The 22,078-nt window shown below is 39.6% G+C and overlaps 1 protein-coding gene across 1 annotated transcript; it reads left to right on the top strand.

The window, feature by feature from the left end:
* The first annotated feature begins 206 nt into the window (after window positions 1–206).
* Window positions 207–21,026, top strand: LOC117340871. Its single transcript, XM_033902648.1, has 4 exons — window positions 207–414; window positions 7,788–7,917; window positions 13,597–13,831; window positions 20,802–21,026. The coding sequence occupies exons 2-4, from the start codon at window positions 7,798–7,800 to the stop codon at window positions 20,843–20,845; spliced, it is 399 nt and encodes a 132-aa protein (XP_033758539.1). The 5' UTR covers window positions 207–414; window positions 7,788–7,797; the 3' UTR covers window positions 20,846–21,026.
* The last annotated feature ends 1,052 nt before the right edge of the window (window positions 21,027–22,078 follow it).

The following is a 22,078-nucleotide window of genomic DNA, read 5'->3' as shown; positions in this document are numbered from 1 at the left end:
TTTTGAACAACTGCGCCCATGTCTTTATAGATATTTCTCAAAATGTACAAGCTTGCTTAGAGTCAGTAATTGTACGGTATAAATGCTAGGGGTTCACTTTGACTAGTCTAATGTATACTTAATCGCAGAAATCAACAGATTTTGTGCCCGTGTTGAATTTCCTCCGTGTCAGCAATGGGTCTCCCCGGAAGTGCCTCATATATGTATATGTATATGACGGCCCGTTGGTAGGAAAATGTCAGCATCATTTTGACCATCAACGACACTCGGTCGACCATATAATGGGTAATGATGTTATTGTCATTTGATAACAACACGCCTCCATCGGGTAATCGCCCCGTTATTTACACAATCAAGTCACTTCAACGCTGGCACCAAACCCACAACGGACAGCAGCGAACTCGGCAGCGAAAGGTCTGTATCTTAACTGTATATAATTAATCTTATTTAGAGGTCGAGAGATGTCATCATTATCATCGTTATTTATAAAAATGTTGTTTATGAAACAATTGCACGATTATAGGTCTGAATAATGAATCATCGTGATGAGTTTTGTACATTAGCTACGATGAAGCGAGCGCTCTACTGCATGTTTGTTATGATCGAATGATAGCCATATACATGTGTACTACTATCTTTGATAGCAGTAGGCAGCTTGTGTGATGGGATAAAATGGGCTCGACTCTTTCCGAGAAATGAATGTCAATTTCTACACTGGATTGATGAGTGGGTAGGTCATGACGAGTAACAAACACACAGGATGACAGGAGTGTGTTTTGCCATTTAATAAAAATAACAAGAAAATTAATCATTGATAACGACCAGATATTATTTCATAGGTGCATCGAAAGAGAATCTTTAGAATATTAATTAGATTTATACCGGTGTAACAACAACAACAACAACAACAACAACAACAACAACAGCAACATTCTGTCTGTCTGTTTCTCTGTCTGTCTGTCTGTCTCTGTCTGTATGTCTGTCTCCGTCTCTCTGTCTGTCTCTTTCTTTCTCTCTCTGTCTCTCTCCCTCTGTCTCTCTCTGTCTCCGTCTCCGTCTCTCTCTCTCTTTCTCTGTCTCTCTCTCTGTATCGCTCTCTCTGTCTCTCTCTGTGTCTCTCCCTCTGTCTCTCTGTCTCTCTCTCTCTGTCTCTCTCTGTCTCTCTCTCTCTCTCTCTCTGTCTATGTATCTCTCTGTCTCTGTCTCTGTCTCTCTCTGTCTCTCTGTCTCTGTCTCTCTGTCTCTGTCTCTGTCTATGTATCTCTGTCTCTGTCTCTGTCTGTCTCTGTCTCTCTGTCTCTCTGTCTCTGTCTCTCTGTCTGTCTGTCTCTCTGTCTCTCTCTCTCTCTGTCTCTCTCTGTGTCTCTCTCTCTCTGTCTGTCTCTCTGTCTCTCTCTGTCTCTGTCTCTCTGTCTCTGTCTATGTATCTCTGTCTCTGTCTCTGTCTCTCTCTGTCTCTCTGTCTCTCTGTCTCTGTCTCTCTGTCTGTCTGTCTCTCTGTCTCTCTCTGTCTCTCTCTCTCTCTAGGTAGTGTTGATCACTATCAATCGATAGGCGTGTCTGTACGTGCCTTTCATCTGTAAGGCATCGTTTCATCTGTAAACGGATCGATATCAAACAGAACAACAACTAATCGCCTGTACTGACACAATAAATCTGTTTTCTCTCGGTTCACACGAGTTTTAAACAAGACAGTTTGGATAACATACCTTTAGATTTTGTTACTAAATTCACACTGTATTCTCTTACATGCTTTCTGTACAATCTTAGGATTTTAATCTTAAGTCATGTCTCTCTGACTCTTAGATCTGGTTCTAGTGTGTCTTACTCTCAATTTGTACCGAAATGTGTCAATATCTAGTGTGCCTTACTCTCAATCTATACCGAAAGGTGTCAATATCTAGTGTGCCTTACTCTCAATTTATACCGAAAGGTGTCAATATCTAGTGTGCCTTACTCTCAATTTATACCGAAAGGTGTCAATATCTAGTGTGCCTTACTCTCAATTTGTACCGAAAGGTGTCAATATCTAGTGTGTCTTACTCTCAATTTATACCGAAAGGTGTCAATATCTAGTGTGCCTTACTCTCAATTTGTACCGAAAGGTGTCAATATCTAGTGTGTCTTACTCTCAATTTGTACCGAAAGGTGTTAATATCTAGTGTGCCTTACTCTCAATTTGTACCGAAAGGTGTTAATATCTAGTGTGTCTTACTCTCAATTTGTACCGAAAGGTGTCAATATCTAGTGTGTCTTACTCTCAATTTGTACCGAAAGGTGTTAATATCTAGTGTGTCTTACTCTCAATTTGTACCGAAAGGTGTCAATATCTAGTGTGTCTTACTCTCAATTTGTACCGAAAGGTGTCAATATCTAGTGTGTCTTACTCTCAATTTGTACCGAAAGGTGTTGATATCTAGTGTGTCTTACTCTCAATTTATACCGAAATGTGTCAATATCTAGTGTATCTTACTCTCAATTTGTACTGAAATGTGTCAATATCTAGTGTGTCTTACTCTCAATTTATACCGAAATGTGTCAATATCTAGTGTGTCTTACTCTCAATTTGTACCGAAAGGTGTTAATATCTAGTGTGTCTTACTCTCAATTTGTACCGAAAGGTGTCAATATCTAGTGTGCCTTACTCTCAATTTGTACAGAAAGGTGTTAATATCTAGTGTGTCTTACTCTCAACTTGAACTGAAAGGTGTTAAAATGTAGTGTGTCTTACTCTCAACTTGAACTGAAAGGTGTTAAAATGTAGTGTGTCTTACTCTCAACTTGTACCGAAAGGTGTTAATATCTAGTGTGTCTTACTCTCAATTTGTACTGAAACGTGTTAATATCTAGTGTGCCTTACTCTCAATTTGTACCGAAAGGTGTCAATATCTAGTGTGCCTTACTCTCAATTTGTACCGAAAGGTGTTAATATCTAGTGTATCTTACTCTCAATTTGTACCGAAAAGTGTTAATATCTAGTGTGTCTTACTCTCAATTTGTACCGAAAGGTGTCAATATCTAGTGTCTTACTCTCAATTTGTACCGAAAGGTGTTAAAATGTAGTGTGTCTTACTCTTAATTTGTACCGAAAGGTGTTAATATCTAGTGTGCCTTACTCTCAATTTGTACCGAAACGTGTCAATATCTAGTGTGCCTTACTCTCAATTTGTACCGAAAGGTGTCAATATCCAGTGTCTTACTCTCAATTTGTACCGAAAAGTGTTAATATCTAGTGTGCCTTACTCTCAATTTGTACCGAAAGGTGTCAATATCTAGTGTGCCTTACTCTCAATTTGTGCCGAAAGGTGTCAATATCTAGTGTGTCTTACTCTCAATTTGTACCGAAAGGTGTTAAAATCTAGTGTGTCTTACTCTTAATTTGTACCGAAAGGTGTTTATATCTAGTGTGTCTCACTCTCAATTTGTACTGAAAGGTGTTTATATCTAGTGTGTCTTACTCTCAATTTGTACCGAAAGGTGTTTATATCTAGTGTGTCTCACTCTCAATTTGTACCGAAAGGTGTTAATATCTAGTGTGTCTTACTCTCAATTTGTACCGAAAGGTGTTAATATCTAGTGTGCCTTACTCTCAATTTGTACCGAAACGTGTTAATATCTAGTGTGTCTTACTCTCAATTTGTTCTGAAAGGTGTTAATATCTAGTGTGTCTTACTCTCAATTTGTACCGAAAGGTGTCAATATCTAGTGTGTCTTACTCTCAATTTGTACCGAAAGGTGTTAATATCTAGTGTGCCTTACTCTCAATTTGTACCGAAAGGTGTCAATATCTAGTGTGTCTTACTCTCAATTTGTACCGAAAGGTGTCAATATCTAGTGTGTCTTACTCTCAATTTGTACCGAAAGGTGTTAATATCTAGTGTGCCTTACTCTCAATTTGTACCGAAAGGTGTCAATATCTAGTGTGTCTTACTCTCAATTTATACCGAAAGGTGTTAATATCTAGTGTGTCTTATTCTCAATTTGTACCGAAAGGTGTTAATATCTAGTGTGCCTTACTCTCAATTTGTACCGAAAGGTGTCAATATCTAGTGTGTCTTACTCTCAATTTGTACCGAAAGGTGTTAATATCTAGTGTGTCTTACTCTCAATTTGTACCGAAAGGTGTCAATATCTAGTGTGCCTTACTCTCAATTTGTACCGAAAGGTGTCAATATCTAGTGTCTTACTCTCAATTTATACCGAAAGGTGTCAATATCTAGTGTGCCTTACTCTCAATTTGTACCGAAAGGTGTCAATATCTAGTGTCTTACTCTCAATTTATACCGAAAGGTGTCAATATCTAGTGTGCCTTACTCTCAATTTATACCGAAAGGTGTCAATACCTTGTGTGTCTTACTCTCAATTTATACCGAAAGGTGTCAATATCTAGTGTGCCTTACTCTCAATTTGTACCGAAAGGTGTCAATATCTAGTGTGCCTTACTCTCAATTTGTACCGAAAGGTGTCAATATCTAGTGTGTCTTACTCTCAATTTGTACCGAAAGGTGTTAATATCTAGTGTGTCTTACTCTCAATTTATACCGAAAGGTGTCAATATCTAGTGTGCCTTACTCTCAATTTATACCGAAAGGTGTCAATATCTAGTTAGCCTTACTCTCAATTTGTACCGAAAGGTGTCAATATCTAGTGTGTCTTACTCTCAATTTGTACCGAAAGGTGTTAATATCTAGTGTGTCTTACTCTCAATTTATACCGAAAGGTGTCAATATCTAGTGTGCCTTACTCTCAATTTATACCGAAAGGTGTCAATATCTAGTTAGCCTTACTCTCAATTTGTACTGAAAGGTGTCAATATCTAGTGTGTCTTACTCTCAATTTATACCGAAAGGTGTCAATATCTAGTGTGCCTTACTCTCAATTTATACCGAAAGGTGTCAATATCTAGTGTCTTACTCTCAATTTGTACCGAAAGGTGTCAATATCTAGTGTATCTTACTCTCAATTTGTACCGAAAGGTGTCAATATCTAGAGTGCCTTACTCTCAATTTATACCGAAAGGTGTTAATATCTAGTGTGTCTTACTCTCAATTTGTACCGGAAGGTGTCAATATCTAGTGTGTCTTACTCTCAATTTGTACCGAAAGGTGTTAATATCTAGTGTGTTTTACTCACAATTTGTACCGAAAGGTGTTAATATCTAGTGTGTTTTACTCTCAATTTGTACCGAAAGGTGTCAATATCTAGTGTGTCTTACTCTTAATTTGTACCGAAAGGTGTCAATATCGAGTGTGTTTTACTCTCAATTTGTACCGAAAGGTGTTAATATCTAGTGTGTCTTACTCTCAATTTGTACCGAAAGGTGTTAATATCTAGTGTGTCTTACTCTCAATTTATACCGAAAGGTGTCAATATCTAGTGTGCCTTACTCTCAATTTATACCGAAAGGTGTCAATATCTAGTTAGCCTTACTCTCAATTTGTACCGAAAGGTGTCAATATCTAGTGTGTCTTACTCTCAATTTGTACCGAAAGGTGTTAATATCTAGTGTGTCTTACTTTCAATTTATACCGAAAGGTGTCAATATCTAGTGTGCCTTACTCTCAATTTATACCGAAAGGTGTCAATATCTAGTTAGCCTTACTCTCAATTTGTACTGAAAGGTGTCAATATCTAGTGTGTCTTACTCTCAATTTATACCGAAAGGTGTCAATATCTAGTGTGCCTTACTCTCAATTTATACCGAAAGGTGTCAATATCTAGTGTGCCTTACTCTCAATTTATACCGAAAGGTGTCAATATCTAGTGTCTTACTCTCAATTTGTACCGAAAGGTGTCAATATCTAGTGTGTCTTACTCTCAATTTGTACCGAAAGGTGTCAATATCTAGAGTGCCTTACTCTCAATTTATACCGAAAGGTGTTAATATCTAGTGTGTCTTACTCTCAATTTGTACCGGAAGGTGTCAATATCTAGTGTGTCTTACTCTCAATTTGTACCGAAAGGTGTTAATATCTAGTGTGTTTTACTCACAATTTGTACCGAAAGGTGTTAATATCTAGTGTGTTTTACTCTCAATTTGTACCGAAAGGTGTCAATATCTAGTGTGTCTTACTCTTAATTTGTACCGAAAGGTGTCAATATCGAGTGTGTTTTACTCTCAATTTGTACCGAAAGGTGTTAATATCTAGTGTGTCTTACTCTCAATTTGTACCGAAAGGTGTCAATATCTAGAGTGTCTTACTCTCAATTTGTACCGAAAAGTGTTAATATCTAGTGTGTCTTACTCTCAATTTGTACCGAAAAGTGTTAATATCTAGTGTCTTACTCTCAATTTGTACCGAAAAGTGTTATATTTAGTGTCTTACTCTCAATTTGTACCGAAAGGTGTTAATATCTAGTGTGTCTTACTCTCAATTTGTACCGAAAAGTGTCAATATCTAGTGTCTTACTCTCAATTTGTATCGAAAAGTGTCAATATCTAGTGTGTCTTACTCTCAATTTGTACCGAAAGGTATTAATATCTAGTGTGTCTTACTCTCAATTTGTACCGAAAGGTTCCAATATCTAGTGTCTTACTCTCAATTTGTACTGAAAGGTGTTAATATCTAGTGTCTTACTCTTAATTTGTACTGAAAGATCTCTCCTCGATACTCCAGGAGTTATGGAAACTTTCAATCTCTGCATGCATCCCTTGAGTATTTTCATCCTCGATACTCAAGTTGCTATGTTCGCTCAATAGATCATTGGCATATCTCCAACCTCGATACTCCCCTGGAATATATCCATCCTCGATACTCCAGGAGTTGCATCTTTTTAAGAACACAGTGTTTCGTTTGACGTGCATTAAAGGATCAAATTAGTTTTTGTTGGTTTTATCCACGAGGTGGCGCTGAATGAGCCTTCAATTTCACATGAACTATTCCAGGAGTTTCGTTCACTGTCGCGTTTTTGTACCTGATAGGTACGTGATAGGTACAGCGAAAGACGCCTGTATTTCCGAAACACGTGGTCCGATTTTCATCTCGTGTTTCCCCAGGTGGATTTATAATTTGAGTCTATGCTGTCCTTGTTTCATCGGTTGTGAGTTGGAATTTTCTTGTTGTTGTTGATATACTCAATCTATTTTTAGTTCATCGTTATTCAAATCGCCCTACATCTGTCATCCTGTTTAAACTGTCCGAATTGTATGGTTTTCACTGTTAACTGCACTGTTGACTTAACAATGCTGTCCATTTTTCAATTGCTTATTTATTTATAGGTGATAGATTTATATAAGTGTCTTAGACACCTGTTTCTATTTTCCTTTACTTTAGTATTGTATGCAATGTAATGTACTTAAGATATTTGAATAAAAGAAAGTTTAAACTAAATCGCCCTATGTCCGTGGTCAGTCTGTTGCCTGTCCGAAAACATTATCTGTTATCACTGTAACTTGAGAATTACTGGAGAACTATTTCTCAAACTTCATATATAGGACCCTCTTGGTCCCTGGATGTGCTCATTAGGTTTTTGTCTGACCGGAAAACAAAATAATCTCCTGGCAGCCATCTTGGATTTTGACAGTTGAAATTTGTTATTGATACATTTCAGGAAGTTCATAGATCTTTCTTAGACTTCATATGTAAGTTCTTTTTGTAATCAGATGCTTTAAATGAAGACAGGAGAGAAGGGAAAGTGGAGAAAAAATAAGTCTTCCATTGGACAGAGTAAGAGCATTCAATGTTGAGAGCCAATGTCACTCTGGAATATCTTGAAATCATTACGGATTCTTTTATTTCTGGTTGTCATTTCAATATTCTGATTCTATTTGTATCCTTTTGTTTTAGTTTATTAAAAATGATGATGAAGTGGACCTTGAGAGTGATGTCCCCTTGCTTGTTGCTGGTGGCGCTGTGTTCCTCACTTCCTGTCCGAAGCTCGTTGCGAGATAAATCTACAAAGTATATGTTGAAGCAGGTATGAGAGTATATTATAAAATACGCAACACGAGTCAATCACAATTGTAGCAACTGGTGAAGTTAGCGTCATCTAAAGTTGACCCCTGCAAAAATTACCAATGTTGTCACTTGACGTATATGTGAAAATCTGCTTGGTCAAAAACTGATAAACTAAATAGAATTGCCACTCAGCGCCAATTTTTCTATAAGACGCATGCCTTTACATCTGAGTAATTTTGAATTACTCTCGTAAAACTCGTAACGAACGATGGGTTTCATCCGAAAGAAAAACAGCCATTCTAAGCATTTCACACATACAAGTCACTGTTGCGATATGATGACAAATTAATAAAACAAATTCATGAAGCATTTTTGTTTTTAAATTACCTTGAGTTATAATGCCTCGATACGGACTTTTTTCTGTCTATACCATATGAAGCAAAAACACCGCTAATATTGAAAAAAAAAAAACCGCCAATACTTGAAACTAGGGTCACCATTGAAAAACACTGCAAATATTGAAAAAAACAGTTACTATTGAAAGACACTACCAATATTGAAAGACACTGTCACTATTGAAAACACTACCAATATTTAAAGACACTGTCACTTTTGAAAGACACTACCTTATTTGGAGATTGTATATATGTCTCTGGTTATACCCGACGTGTGAACATTATGGCCAATCTACCAGTGAACAAAATGGAAGTATGCGACCAGAGCGACGTATGTCTTTATCCAGTCCCTGTCGTACGTACATTATAAAGTCTCCGAGACGTTCACCATTGGACCCTTGTGTTAGCCACACGTGCTTTTGTACGCGACTTTCCACAACTCTGGTCAAGTATGCATGTGCCATTTTTGGTGTGCTTTCTGAGAACTGTATATATATCATAGATATTCTCCGTCCACATTCCATATAAGTCCTGTTAGTAGTTGTACGTCAACAAAAGGGGCCCTTATATGGGTTAGTGATAACGCCTCATTTTTCGGAAAAGCCGTATAATTTTCTTTTGGCCCGGATATGACGCGACAGGTGGCGTTACTGGTCAAAATGAAGTATGTGATTGGCCAATGTAGCGGTTAATGCAAAATGTAGGTATGCAGTTAAAAACGAAACCAAGTTAAGATTGAATGCAAGCTGATTAAGAGGATGTATCTATTCAAATGACACATTCATGAAAGTATATTTCTTATTCAAATGTAGTCTTATTATCACCAAAAATGATTCAAACTGATATAATTGTGCTATACGTGCTGAAACGCATTCATTGATTAGTTCGTTAATTTATTTCACCAGCAGTTTTACATTATAACCACCAGCATTAAAACTATGCCGTTTATCTTTTTTAAAGATATTTCTTGTTGAATATAAATATAGATAGAGATTCTACACCTGATGAATCCATAGTGCTGCTGCAGGATGCTCCTAGAAAGGAGGGATATTGTACAGAAAAAAAAAGAACAAAGCAAGATAGAGGAGTGTCATGGAAAGGAAATAGCCAACGATTATTATCGCAATGCTGCATAACGAATTTGCAGCGTTTATGTTGTATGAAACAGACTATAGTAGAAAATCCATCTACTGTAGTTCTTTGAAAAAGGCTATAACCATGAAAATATATGTTTACCAGATAACCGGTGTAACGTGAAAAAATGACCCGGGTAGAAAAAGTAACCCGGGTCATTTTTTCACGTTACACCAGCATCCCCAGACGGCAATATGTAATTTGATTGATAATTTAATCGTTAATTAGTGTTTTCAATATTGGCCTGGTCATTACGCACTGGTCAGCTACATGCCCTTCAGCCTTCGGCCAATATGGCAGACCACGGCATCATGATATAGCTAGGACAGTGTCGAAAACAATAAATTAATAATCTTTTAATATAAAACACTTGGATTATATGACTACAATAACATAAAGTATTATTGTATTTAATATCCCGGTAACAATGACAACCTAGCTAGCCACAAGCATAGGTTTGCATAGTTCTAGCATCTTAACTTGGAAACCCATTAAGCATTATGAAGCGATGTAATAATGAAGATTTGTCGCCTCTATGTATTTCCTCTCATTTGATCATTTTAACATGTTATTACTTTGTCAGAATCCGTTTAGCCATTCCGAAGCAGTAATCTTTAAACAACAGCACAATGGATACCGCGGCAAAGCCTCGTCACGACAGCTGCGGGATTCCCCACTGACTAAATGGCCTCAAAGGAACGTCAGGGTTAAGTTTCGGTCGATGTCCGCTGTATGAGACTGATGATGAACTCTGTATGCTAACTTGTACATATTAATGATACATTAACAACTCGCAGCCTTCAATTAATTACAAAACTTCAAAGCAACTTGCAATTGACCCTCGCATACCTTCCACCATGGTGTATGGAGTAGCAACACTTGTCTTTACCTTGTTATTGTGTACGTTTCAAACAAGCGATCCATATCCGCTTTGTTTGTTTGCTGGGTTTAACGTCCCGTAAACAGCCAGGGTCGGAGTCTACTTGTAGTAGTTGGTGACTACCTCACTGAAAAAACATGCATGTGACCCGTCGCATACCATCCAGAGGGCAAAGCTGCCGAAGGACACAACCACGACAGCACAGACAGGATTTCTGAGCTTCCCGAGAAACAAACCGACACGGGTAGGGAAAGTGGAGCCACGCACCTCGACCTCCACCTAAGGTTACGTGGCTGGTGTTCTAATCGACTTATATACCATCCACCCCCGCAGTGGGTTTTTTTCTGAACATCTCTGTCTTTTTTTCGTATGTTCCGAGTATCACTTAATTAGGTCTGTTCTGGCTTGATAATATATGAACTGATTGCACTACTTATTGTACCCACGGTTTATATGAGCTTACACATCGCCGGATAACCACGGTTGAATGCACTACGCCACACTTGTACCCACGGTTGATTGCACTACGCTACCCTTGTACCCACGGTTGATTGCACTACGCTACGCTCGTACCTACGGTTGATTGCACTACGCCACACTTATACCCACGGTTGATTGCACTACGCCACACTTGTACCCGCGGTTGATTGCACTACGCCACACTTGTACCCACGGTTGATTGCACTACGCCACACTTGTACCCACGGTTGATTGCACTACGCCACACTTGTACCCACGGTTGGTTGCACTTCGCTACGCTTGAAGCGTAGTGCAATCAACCGTGGGTACATCGTACAAATAGGCTGAAATATTTAAACGACTTCTCCTTAATAACCAAGAGTCCCAGGGAGTTGATACTGGGTCTGTAGCATGCTGGGATGAAGGGCTACCAAGTTTGTGCAAATGAATGACCTTGACCTTCATTCAAGGTTACAGGGATCAAATAGGCTGAAATCTTTAAACGACTTCTTCTTAATAACCAAGAGTCCCAGGAGTTGATATTGGGTCTGTAGCATGCTGGGATGAGGGGCTACCAAGTTTGTTCAAAAGAATGACCGTGACGTTCATTCAAGGTTATAGAGATCGAATAGGCTGAAATCTTTAATCGACTACTTCTTAATAACCAAGAGTCCCAGGGAGTTTATATTGGGTATGTAGCATGCTAGGGTAAAGTGCTATAAAGTTTGTTCAAATGAATGACCTTGAGCTTCATTCAAAGTCACAGGGGTCAAAAAGGCTTAAATCTTTAAACGACTTCTTCTCAGTAACCAAGAGTCTAAGGGAGGTGATATTGGGTCGGAAGCATGCTGGGATAAAGGGCTTCCAAGTTTGTTTAAATGAATGACTTTAACCATCATTCAAGGTCACAGGGGTCAAAAAGGCTAAAACTTTTAAACGACTTCTGCTCAATAACCAAGAGTTCCAGAGTCCTAATATTTGGCCTGTAGCATGCTGGGATGAAGGGATCCCGAGTTTGTTCAAATGAATGACCTTGACCTTCATTCAAGGTAACATAGTTTAAAAAATGCTAAAATCTTTAAACGACTTCTTCTCAATCACAAAGAGTCCCAGGGGGTTGATATTGAGTCGGTAGCATGCTGGGGTGAAGGGGACCAAGTTTATTCAAATTAATGACCTTGAACTTCATTCAAGGTCACAGGAGGAAAAAAGGCTAAAACCTTTAAACGACTTCTGCTCAATAACCAAGAGTCCCAGAGACCTAATATTTTGCCTGTGGCATGCTGGGGTGAAGGGCTACCAAGTTTGTTCAAATGAATGACCCTGACTCACATTCAAGGTTACGTCGGTCAGGTATGCTTAAATCTTTAAATGACTTCTGAATAGCCAAAGTGCCGAAAGACAATATATTGGCCCTGTAGCATGCTTTTAAATAACTGCAGGATCTATATATGCAAAGATCACTGCATTGCAGATGAGCGAGTCGGGCCCATTGGGCCCTTGTTCTACTCTCCGCTAGGCTTCGCTTCAAATGAGCGCAGCCTAGTGGAGAGAAATAGTACTAAGGCAGGTAATCCAGTCTACTTGTTTTATCAGTTTCTGGCACTCAATCCGTCAACAAAAATCAAGCAAATTCCATTGGTTAAAACTTTAACTTTGACTTATTGAAAATATTCCTATCGGCATTCAAGAATATCTAACTAGGTTGCCAAGGATAAAACACAAGATATGTATGAGACCTTTTCATGTGAGAGAGTCGTGGTTGAAATATTGAATTATTTGTATACATGTAGTATTATTTCCCCATTCTTATTCTTGTGCAACATGACGCGCGAGGAGTTTAATACTCGTTATTGACCCCGCGCGACGAGTCGGGATACGAGGATAGACCCGTACGTAGGTAACCAAACAACATCCTCGCTCTATACTGACTTCATTAATAATTCAATTATCCCGAAACTACAATTAAGTCAGAATCTTCATCACTGGTACAAATCCGCGCTTAAACCACCTGGAGTCCAAAATGAGGCTACTGTTACTACGCTATTTGGACTTCATTGATTTTCTTAAAACTCCATACACTTTCAACAGTATCAAATTTGGGCTTCAACCTCCAGGGGTGCTGAGAGCAAAAGTGAAAGTAAACGCAAAAATATATCAAGGATGTTAACGCGAGGATCGCCGGAAGTTCATTAAAACGAAATAGCATAATCGTCAGTTCGCTTGCGGGTTTTGCCATAGACATTCTTGGTTAATGAAAAACTGGAGTGTGCAAACGAAACTGATCAATCTCTAAAATATTACACAATTCTGCGCTAACATCCAACTTCCTTTATAACACTTTAATCGTGAAAAAACATCTTAAAAAAAGACAGAAAAAAAAAAAAACGAAAAAAATCCCCACAAAACCCCTAAACATGAAATAAATAATCTCTCGCTTGAAGTCTTTCCTAAATTCCTTCGATTCAATGAAAAAGTGTTAATTCTGACACATTTATCACCAAAAGCATTTGAGTCTGAAACCAAAATGTTTATTTGAGCCCGAGATCAGGATGTGTTTCTTGGACATGAGGACGGGTTCATGAAAAAACGGGTCCAGGTGTTCCAGAAGAGTAAACGTCTCCAGCTCGCCGTTCTGGTTCCCATGAAATTTGTGGGTTGAAAATGAGGTAATACGGACCTTGCTCATAAACGCATAACTTGCAAATAACTTAGCTGTAAGTATCAACATAAAATGAGTGAGTGACGTCATCAATTTATAGTGAAAAACGAGAAAATATCTTAACAGTTGTATGATTTTTTTTATCTTCTGAACATTTGTAACTTGCAGAGGCGCACTGAAGGAGAAAATCCGCAGGATCCGCAGGATGGATATATCCCACTAATAGCCATGGCGATCAAGGGGTTTGACGACAATCATGACGATATGATAGACGAGGACGAGTTGGAGAACATGTTTCTCACGATGAACTCCAACATAAATATGGATACAGCACATTACCTCACGGGAGTAGTATTTGATAAGAAGGAATTCCAGTATAACGACGGACAGCTCCCGATCTTAGGTATGGATACCAGACATGAAAATTATATGATTGTTGTACAACTTTAAGCATAACCAGAGTTAGAACGAGAGAAGAATATAGCCATGAACATGCGTAGGGCTATTAGGCGATTTTATACACGAATGTAGTTAAAGTTACCAGAATAAAGAAGCCCTTCTAGGACAATGATACGAGGATGTAAGAAATCACGAAGAGAAATAAGAAAATTTAAATCACTAATGTTGAAAATCCTCACACGTATTACAATCGGCAGTACCTCACATGTATTAAAATCGACGGTACTCTAACATGTATTACAATCGGCTGTACCCTCACATGTATTACAATTAGTAATACCCTCACATGTATTACAATCAGCAGTACCCTCACATGTATTACAATCGGCAGTACCCTCACATGTATTACAATCGGCTGTACCCTCACATGTATTACAATCAGCAGTACCCTCACATGTATTACAATTAGTAATACCCTCACAAGTATTACAATCAGTAGTACCCTCACATGTATTACAATCGGCAGTACCCTCACATGTATTACAATTGGCGGTACCCTCACATGTATTACAATCGGCTGTACCCTCACATGTATTACAATCGGCGGTACCCTCACATGTATTACAATCAGCAGTACCCTCACATGTATTACAATCGGCCATACCCTCACATGTATTACAATCAGTAGTACCCTCACATGTATTACAATCGGCAGTACCCTCACATGTATTACAATCGGCAGTACCCTCACATGTATTACAATCGACCGTACCCTCACATGTATTACAATTGGCAGTACCCTCACATGTATTACAATCGGCGGTACCCTCACATGTATTACAATCGACCGTACCCTCACATGTATTACAATCGGCAGTACCCTCACATGTATTACAATCGGCAGTACCCTCACATGTATTACAATCGACCGTACCCTCACATGTATTACAATTGGCAGTACCCTCACATGTATTACAATCGGCAGTACCCTCACATGTATTACAATCGGCGGTACCCTCACATGTATTACAATCGGCCATACCCTCACATGTATTACAATCGGCTGTACCCTCACATGTATTACAATCGGCGGTACCCTCACATGTATTACAATCGGCGGTACTCTCACATGTATTACAATCGGCAGTACCCTCACATGTATTACAATCGGCCATACCCTCACATGTATTACAATCGGCGGTACCCTCACATGTATTACAATTAGTAATACCCTCACAAGTATTACACTCGGCGGTACTCTCACATGTATTACAATCGGCGGTACCCTCACATGTATTACAATCGGATGTACCCTCACATGTATTACAATCGGCAGTACCCTCACATGTATTACAATCGACGGTACCCTCACATGTATTACAATCGGCAGTACCCTCGCATGTATTACAATTGGCAGTACCCTCACATGTATTACAATCGGCGGTACCCTCACATGTATTACACTCGGCTGTACCCTCACAAGTATTAAAATCAGCAGTACCCTCACACGTATTACAATCGTCAGTACCCTCACACGTATTACAATCGGCAGTACCCTCACACGTATTACAATCGGCGGTACCCTCACATGTATTACAATCAGCAGTACCCTCACATGTATTACAATCGGCCATACCCTCACATGTATTACAATCGGCGGTACCCTCACATGTATTACAATTAGTAATACCCTCACATGTATTACAATCGGCTGTACCCTCACATGTATTACAATCGGCGGTACCCTCACATATATTACAATCGTCAGTACCCTCACACGTATTACAATCGGCAGTACCCTCACACGTATTACAATCGGCGGTACCCTCACATGTATTACAATCGGCGGTACCCTCACATGTATTACAATCAGCAGTACCCTCACATGTATTACAATCGGCGGTACCCTCACATGTATTACAATTAGTAATACCCTCACATGTATTACAATCGGCCATACCCTCACATGTATTACAATCGGCGGTACCCTCACATGTATTACAATCAGCAGTACCCTCACATGTATTACAATCGGCCATACCCTCACATGTATTACAATCGGCGGTACCCTCACATGTATTACAATTAGTAATACCCTCACATGTATTACAATCGGCGGTACCCTCACATGTATTACAATTAGTAATACCCTCACATGTATTACAATCGGCCATACCCTCACATGTATTACAATAGGCGGTACCCTCACATGTATTACAATCGACAGTACCCTCACATGTATTACAATCGGCAGTACCCTCACACGTATTACAATCAGCAGTACCCTCACATGTATTACAATCGGCGGTACCCTCACATGTATTACAATCGGCGGTACCCTCACATGTATTACAATCGGCGGTACCCTCACATGTATTACAATCGACAGTACCCTCACATGTATTACAATCAGCAGTACCCTCACATGTATTACAATCGGCTGTACCCTCACATGTATTACAATCGGCAGTACCCTCACACGTATTACAATCGGCTGTACCCTCACATGTATTACAATCGGCGGTACTCTCACATGTATTACAATCGGCCATACCCTCACATGTATTACAATTGGCAGTACCCTCACACGTATTACAATCGGCGGTACCCTCACATGTATTACAATCGGTAGTACCCTCACATGTATTACAATTGGCAGTGACTTCACATATATTACAATCGGCAGTACCCTCACATGTATTACAATCAGTAGTACCCTCACACGTATTACAATTGGCAGTGACTTCACATATATTACAATCGGCAGTATCCTCACATGTATTACAATCGGCCATACCCTCACATGTATTACAATCGGCAGTACCCTCACACGTATTACAATCGGCGGTACCCTCACATGTATTACAATCGGTAGTACCCTCACATGTATTACAATCGGTAGTACCCTCACATGTATTACAATCGGCTGTACCCTCACATGTATTACAATCGGCAGTACCCTCACAAGTATTACAATTGGCTGTACCCTCACATGTATTACAATCGGCTGTACCCTCACATGTATTACAATAGGCGGTACCCTCACATGTATTACAATCGGCGGTACCCTCACATGTATTACAATCGGCGGTACCCTCACACATTACAATCGTCAGTACCCTCGCATGTATTACAATCGGCTGTACCCTCACATGTATTACAATAGGCGGTACCCTCACATGTATTACAATCGGCGGTACCCTCACATGTATTACAATCGGCGGTACCCTCACATGTATTACAATCGGCGGTACCCTCACATGTATTACAATCAGCAGTACCCTCACATGTATTACAATCGTCAGTACCCTCACATGTATTACAATCGGCGGTACCCTCACATGTATTACAATCAGCAGTACCCTCACATGTATTACAATCGGCCATACCCTCACATGTATTACAATCGGCGGTACCCTCACATGTATTACAATCGGCAGTACCCTCACATGTATTACAATTGGCAGTAACTTCACATATATTACAATCGGCTGTACCCTCACATGTATTACAATCGGCGGTACCCTCACATATATTACAATCGGCGGTACCCTCACATGTATTACAATCGGCGGTACCCTAACATGTATTACAATCAGCAGTACCCTCACACGTATTACAATTGGCTGTACCCTCATATGTATTACAATCGGCGGTACCCTCACACGTATTACAATCGGCGGTACCCTCACATGTATTACAATCGGCGGTACCCTCACATGTATTACAATCGGCCATACCCTCACATGTATTACAATCGTCAGTACCCTCACATGTATTACAATCGTCAGTACCCTCACATGTATTACAATAGACGGTACCCTCACATGTATTACAATCAGCAGTACCCTCACACGTATTACAATCAGCAGTACCCTCACATGTATTACAATCAGCAGTACCCTCACATGTATTACAATCGGCGGTACCCTCACATGTATTACAAGCAGCAGTACCCTCACATGTATTACAATCGGCAGTACCCTCACACGTATTACAATCAGCAGTACCCTCACATGTATTACAATCGGCGGTACCCTCACATGTATTACAATCGGCGGTACCCTCACATGTATTACAATCGGCGGTACCCTCACATGTATTACAATCGACAGTACCCTCACATGTATTACAATCAGCAGTACCCTCACATGTATTACAATCGGCTGTACCCTCACATGTATTACAATCGGCAGTACCCTCACACGTATTACAATCGGCTGTACCCTCACATGTATTACAATCGGCGGTACTCTCACATGTATTACAATCGGCCATACCCTCACATGTATTACAATTGGCAGTACCCTCACACGTATTACAATCGGCGGTACCCTCACATGTATTACAATCGGTAGTACCCTCACATGTATTACAATTGGCAGTGACTTCACATATATTACAATCGGCAGTACCCTCACATGTATTACAATCAGTAGTACCCTCACACGTATTACAATTGGCAGTGACTTCACATATATTACAATCGGCAGTATCCTCACATGTATTACAATCGGCCATACCCTCACATGTATTACAATCGGCAGTACCCTCACACGTATTACAATCGGCGGTACCCTCACATGTATTACAATCGGTAGTACCCTCACATGTATTACAATCGGTAGTACCCTCACATGTATTACAATCGGCTGTACCCTCACATGTATTACAATCGGCAGTACCCTCACAAGTATTACAATTGGCTGTACCCTCACATGTATTACAATCGGCTGTACCCTCACATGTATTACAATAGGCGGTACCCTCACATGTATTACAATCGGCGGTACCCTCACATGTATTACAATCGGCGGTACCCTCACACATTACAATCGTCAGTACCCTCGCATGTATTACAATCGGCTGTACCCTCACATGTATTACAATCGGCGGTACCCTCACATGTATTACAATCGGCGGTACCCTCACATGTATTACAATCGGCGGTACCCTCACATGTATTACAATCGGCGGTACCCTCACATGTATTACAATCAGCAGTACCCTCACATGTATTACAATCGTCAGTACCCTCACATGTATTACAATCGGCGGTACCCTCACATGTATTACAATCAGCAGTACCCTCACATGTATTACAATCGGCCATACCCTCACATGTATTACAATCGGCGGTACCCTCACATGTATTACAATCGGCAGTACCCTCACATGTATTACAATTGGCAGTAACTTCACATATATTACAATCGGCTGTACCCTCACATGTATTACAATCGGCGGTACCCTCACATATATTACAATCGGCGGTACCCTCACATGTATTACAATCGGCGGTACCCTAACATGTATTACAATCAGCAGTACCCTCACACGTATTACAATTGGCTGTACCCTCATATGTATTACAATCGGCGGTACCCTCACACGTATTACAATCGGCGGTACCCTCACATGTATTACAATCGGCGGTACCCTCACATGTATTACAATCGGCCATACCCTCACATGTATTACAATCGTCAGTACCCTCACATGTATTACAATCGTCAGTACCCTCACATGTATTACAATAGACGGTACCCTCACATGTATTACAATCAGCAGTACCCTCACACGTATTACAATCAGCAGTACCCTCACATGTATTACAATCAGCAGTACCCTCACATGTATTACAATCGGCGGTACCCTCACATGTATTACAAGCAGCAGTACCCTCACATATATTACAATCGGCGGTACCCTCACATGTATTACAATCGGCGGTACCCTCACATGTATTACAATCGGCCATACCCTTACATGTATTACAATCGGCTGTACCCTCACATGTATTACAATCGGCCATACCCTCACACGTATTACAATCGGCAGTACCCTCACACGTATTACAATCGGCGGTACCATCACATGTATTACAATCGGTGGTACCCTCACATGTATTACAATCGACGGTACCCTCACATGTATTACAATCGGCGGTACCCTCACATGTATTACAATCGTCAGTACCCTCACATGTATTACAATCGGCAGTACCCTCACATGTATTACAATAGACGGTACCCTCACATGTATTACAATAGACGGTACCCTCACATGTATTACAATTGGCAGTACCCTCACATGTATTACAATCGGTAGTACCCTCACATGTATTACAATCGGCTGTACCCTCACATGTATTACAATCGGCAGTACCCTCACATGTATTACAATCGGTAGTACCCTCACATGTATTACAATCGGCTGTACCCTCACATGTATTACAATCAGCAGTACCCTCACATGTATTACAATTAGTAATACCCTCACAAGTATTACACTCGGCAGTACCCTCACATGTATTACAATCGGCGGTACCCTCACACATATTACAATCGTCAGTACCCTCGCATGTATTACAATCGGCGGTACCCTCACATGTATTACAATCGGCGGTACCCTCACATGTATTACAATCGGCGGTACCCTCACATGTATTACAATCGGCGGTACCCTCACATGTATTACAATCGGCAGTACCCTCACATGTATTACAATTGGCAGTAACTTCACATATATTACAATCGGCTGTACCCTCACATGTATTACAATTGGCAGTACCCTCACAAGTATTACAATTGGCTGTACCCTCACATGTATTACAATCGGCGGTACCCTCACATATATTACAATCGGCTGTACCCTCACATATATATTGGGTTACTACCATTCAGCTTGGTGAAATTTGAAACATATTGGACATCATGCTGCTAATCTTTTACAAATTTGTAAAGTCTGATAATGTTTTATGGCCATTCATTTACTGGTACAAAGATTTTGGTTGGATTAGAAGTATATATGTACAGTATATATGTATGTAGATATTGAAATTGTCAATAAAAGTATTTTAACATTGATACGTCAAACGAACACTGTTACAATTGTCCTTAAACTGCTTGTTTAAATGTATTATTGTGATACTGGTCAGTTGATGTAAATTATCAAAATTGTTGTTTTAACAGGTTTGGCGACATTCTTCAGCCGAAATGACATAGGCATCTTCTGATGAATGAAGTCACATGACCTGGTGGAAAACCAAACGACTATCGTGATGAGAGCTATTTGAGATTGATCAAATGGATTTCCGATGATGTAAAATGTAACATTTACAAATGTGCAAAATTTGAGCCTTTCAGAGATGTGTTCTGCTGCAACGTACCTTGAAATGAAAACAAATTCTCTCACAGACTCTTCAATTTCATAACAAGAATTCGGCAGAATTGTGCTAGCCGTCAACTCTCATCAAATCAAATTGTAACAGATTAGTGTAATCGGTAGCTGTTTTAGAGGAATACTTATGACATTACAACCAGGAACCATTACCAATAAGATGTATTAATTTAGGGAACAAGAGTATATATACGTGTATATATATATACCGATAAAAAAATCTTCAAGAGACAGAATGTATAAATGAAAATTTAAAGAATAAACATGATTATATTAGTTCAAATCTGTGCTTTGTTTTATACATTAAGGTAGGAATATTGAGAAAATGTATGGGGATGTTGTATCTTGTTGTTTGGATTAAGGTAAATTCACAACATAATGTGTTATCTATGGAAAGTGAAACTAGAAAATGTCTGCAAGACATAAATGCCCCACGCTGCCACTTGATACCCAGAATCATGTACAATCACAAGCTACTATAGTTAAAATAGATTCTAATATCATATAGTGTTTCCCTGAGTCAAAATCTCTATAATATATTGAGACAGTATCACGTTTGGAGGAGTCACCATCTCCATAACACATTTAAACCGTATGGTGTATGGAGGAGTCAATGATGATTCTTGCATTGAAATAATTTTCATTTCTAATAAGTGTAATCACCATTATTATGAGGTTTCCTTCCGATGCTATCTGATCAATACCCTGGAAAGACAATGAAATGGTCAGAAAAATAAAGTTTGATGAGAATCTGATATAGAAGGAAGTTGATTGCTGTTAACATTGAAATAGGACGTGAGGGGACGGAGTCTTTGAAGTGACTTTGACCTTGGAAATCAGATATTTTTTTTTATGTTAAACATCCTTTTAACAGCAAGGGTCATTTAAGGACGTGCCAGGTTTGGAGGTGGAGGAAAGCCGTAGTACCTAGAGAAAAACCACTGGCCTACAGTCAGTACCTGGCAATTGCCCCACATTGGTTTCGAACTCGCAACCCAGAGGTGGAGGGCTAGTGTTAAAGTGTTGGTACACCTTAACCACTCGGCCACCGCGGCCCCTAAAAACTGCT

Source organism: Pecten maximus, chromosome 13, assembly GCF_902652985.1.
Source record: "Pecten maximus chromosome 13, xPecMax1.1, whole genome shotgun sequence".
Taxonomy (NCBI): domain Eukaryota; kingdom Metazoa; phylum Mollusca; class Bivalvia; order Pectinida; family Pectinidae; genus Pecten; species Pecten maximus.
The sequence above is the reverse complement of the archived record's forward strand: the minus strand, read 5'-3'. Positions and strand labels throughout refer to the sequence as shown.

What these genes read in the sequence shown, in the direction of transcription:
- LOC117340871 (XM_033902648.1), top strand. Translation starts at nt 7,798, where the DNA reads ATGATGATGAAGTGGACCTTGAGAGTGATGTCCCCTTGCTTGTTGCTG. An exon ending in CAAAGTATATGTTGAAGCAG is followed by an intron (nt 7,918 to 13,596) that starts GTATGAGAGTAT and finishes TGTAACTTGCAG; the next exon opens with AGGCGCACTGAAGGAGAAAA. An exon ending in CGGACAGCTCCCGATCTTAG is followed by an intron (nt 13,832 to 20,801) that starts GTATGGATACCA and finishes TTGTTTTAACAG; the next exon opens with GTTTGGCGACATTCTTCAGC.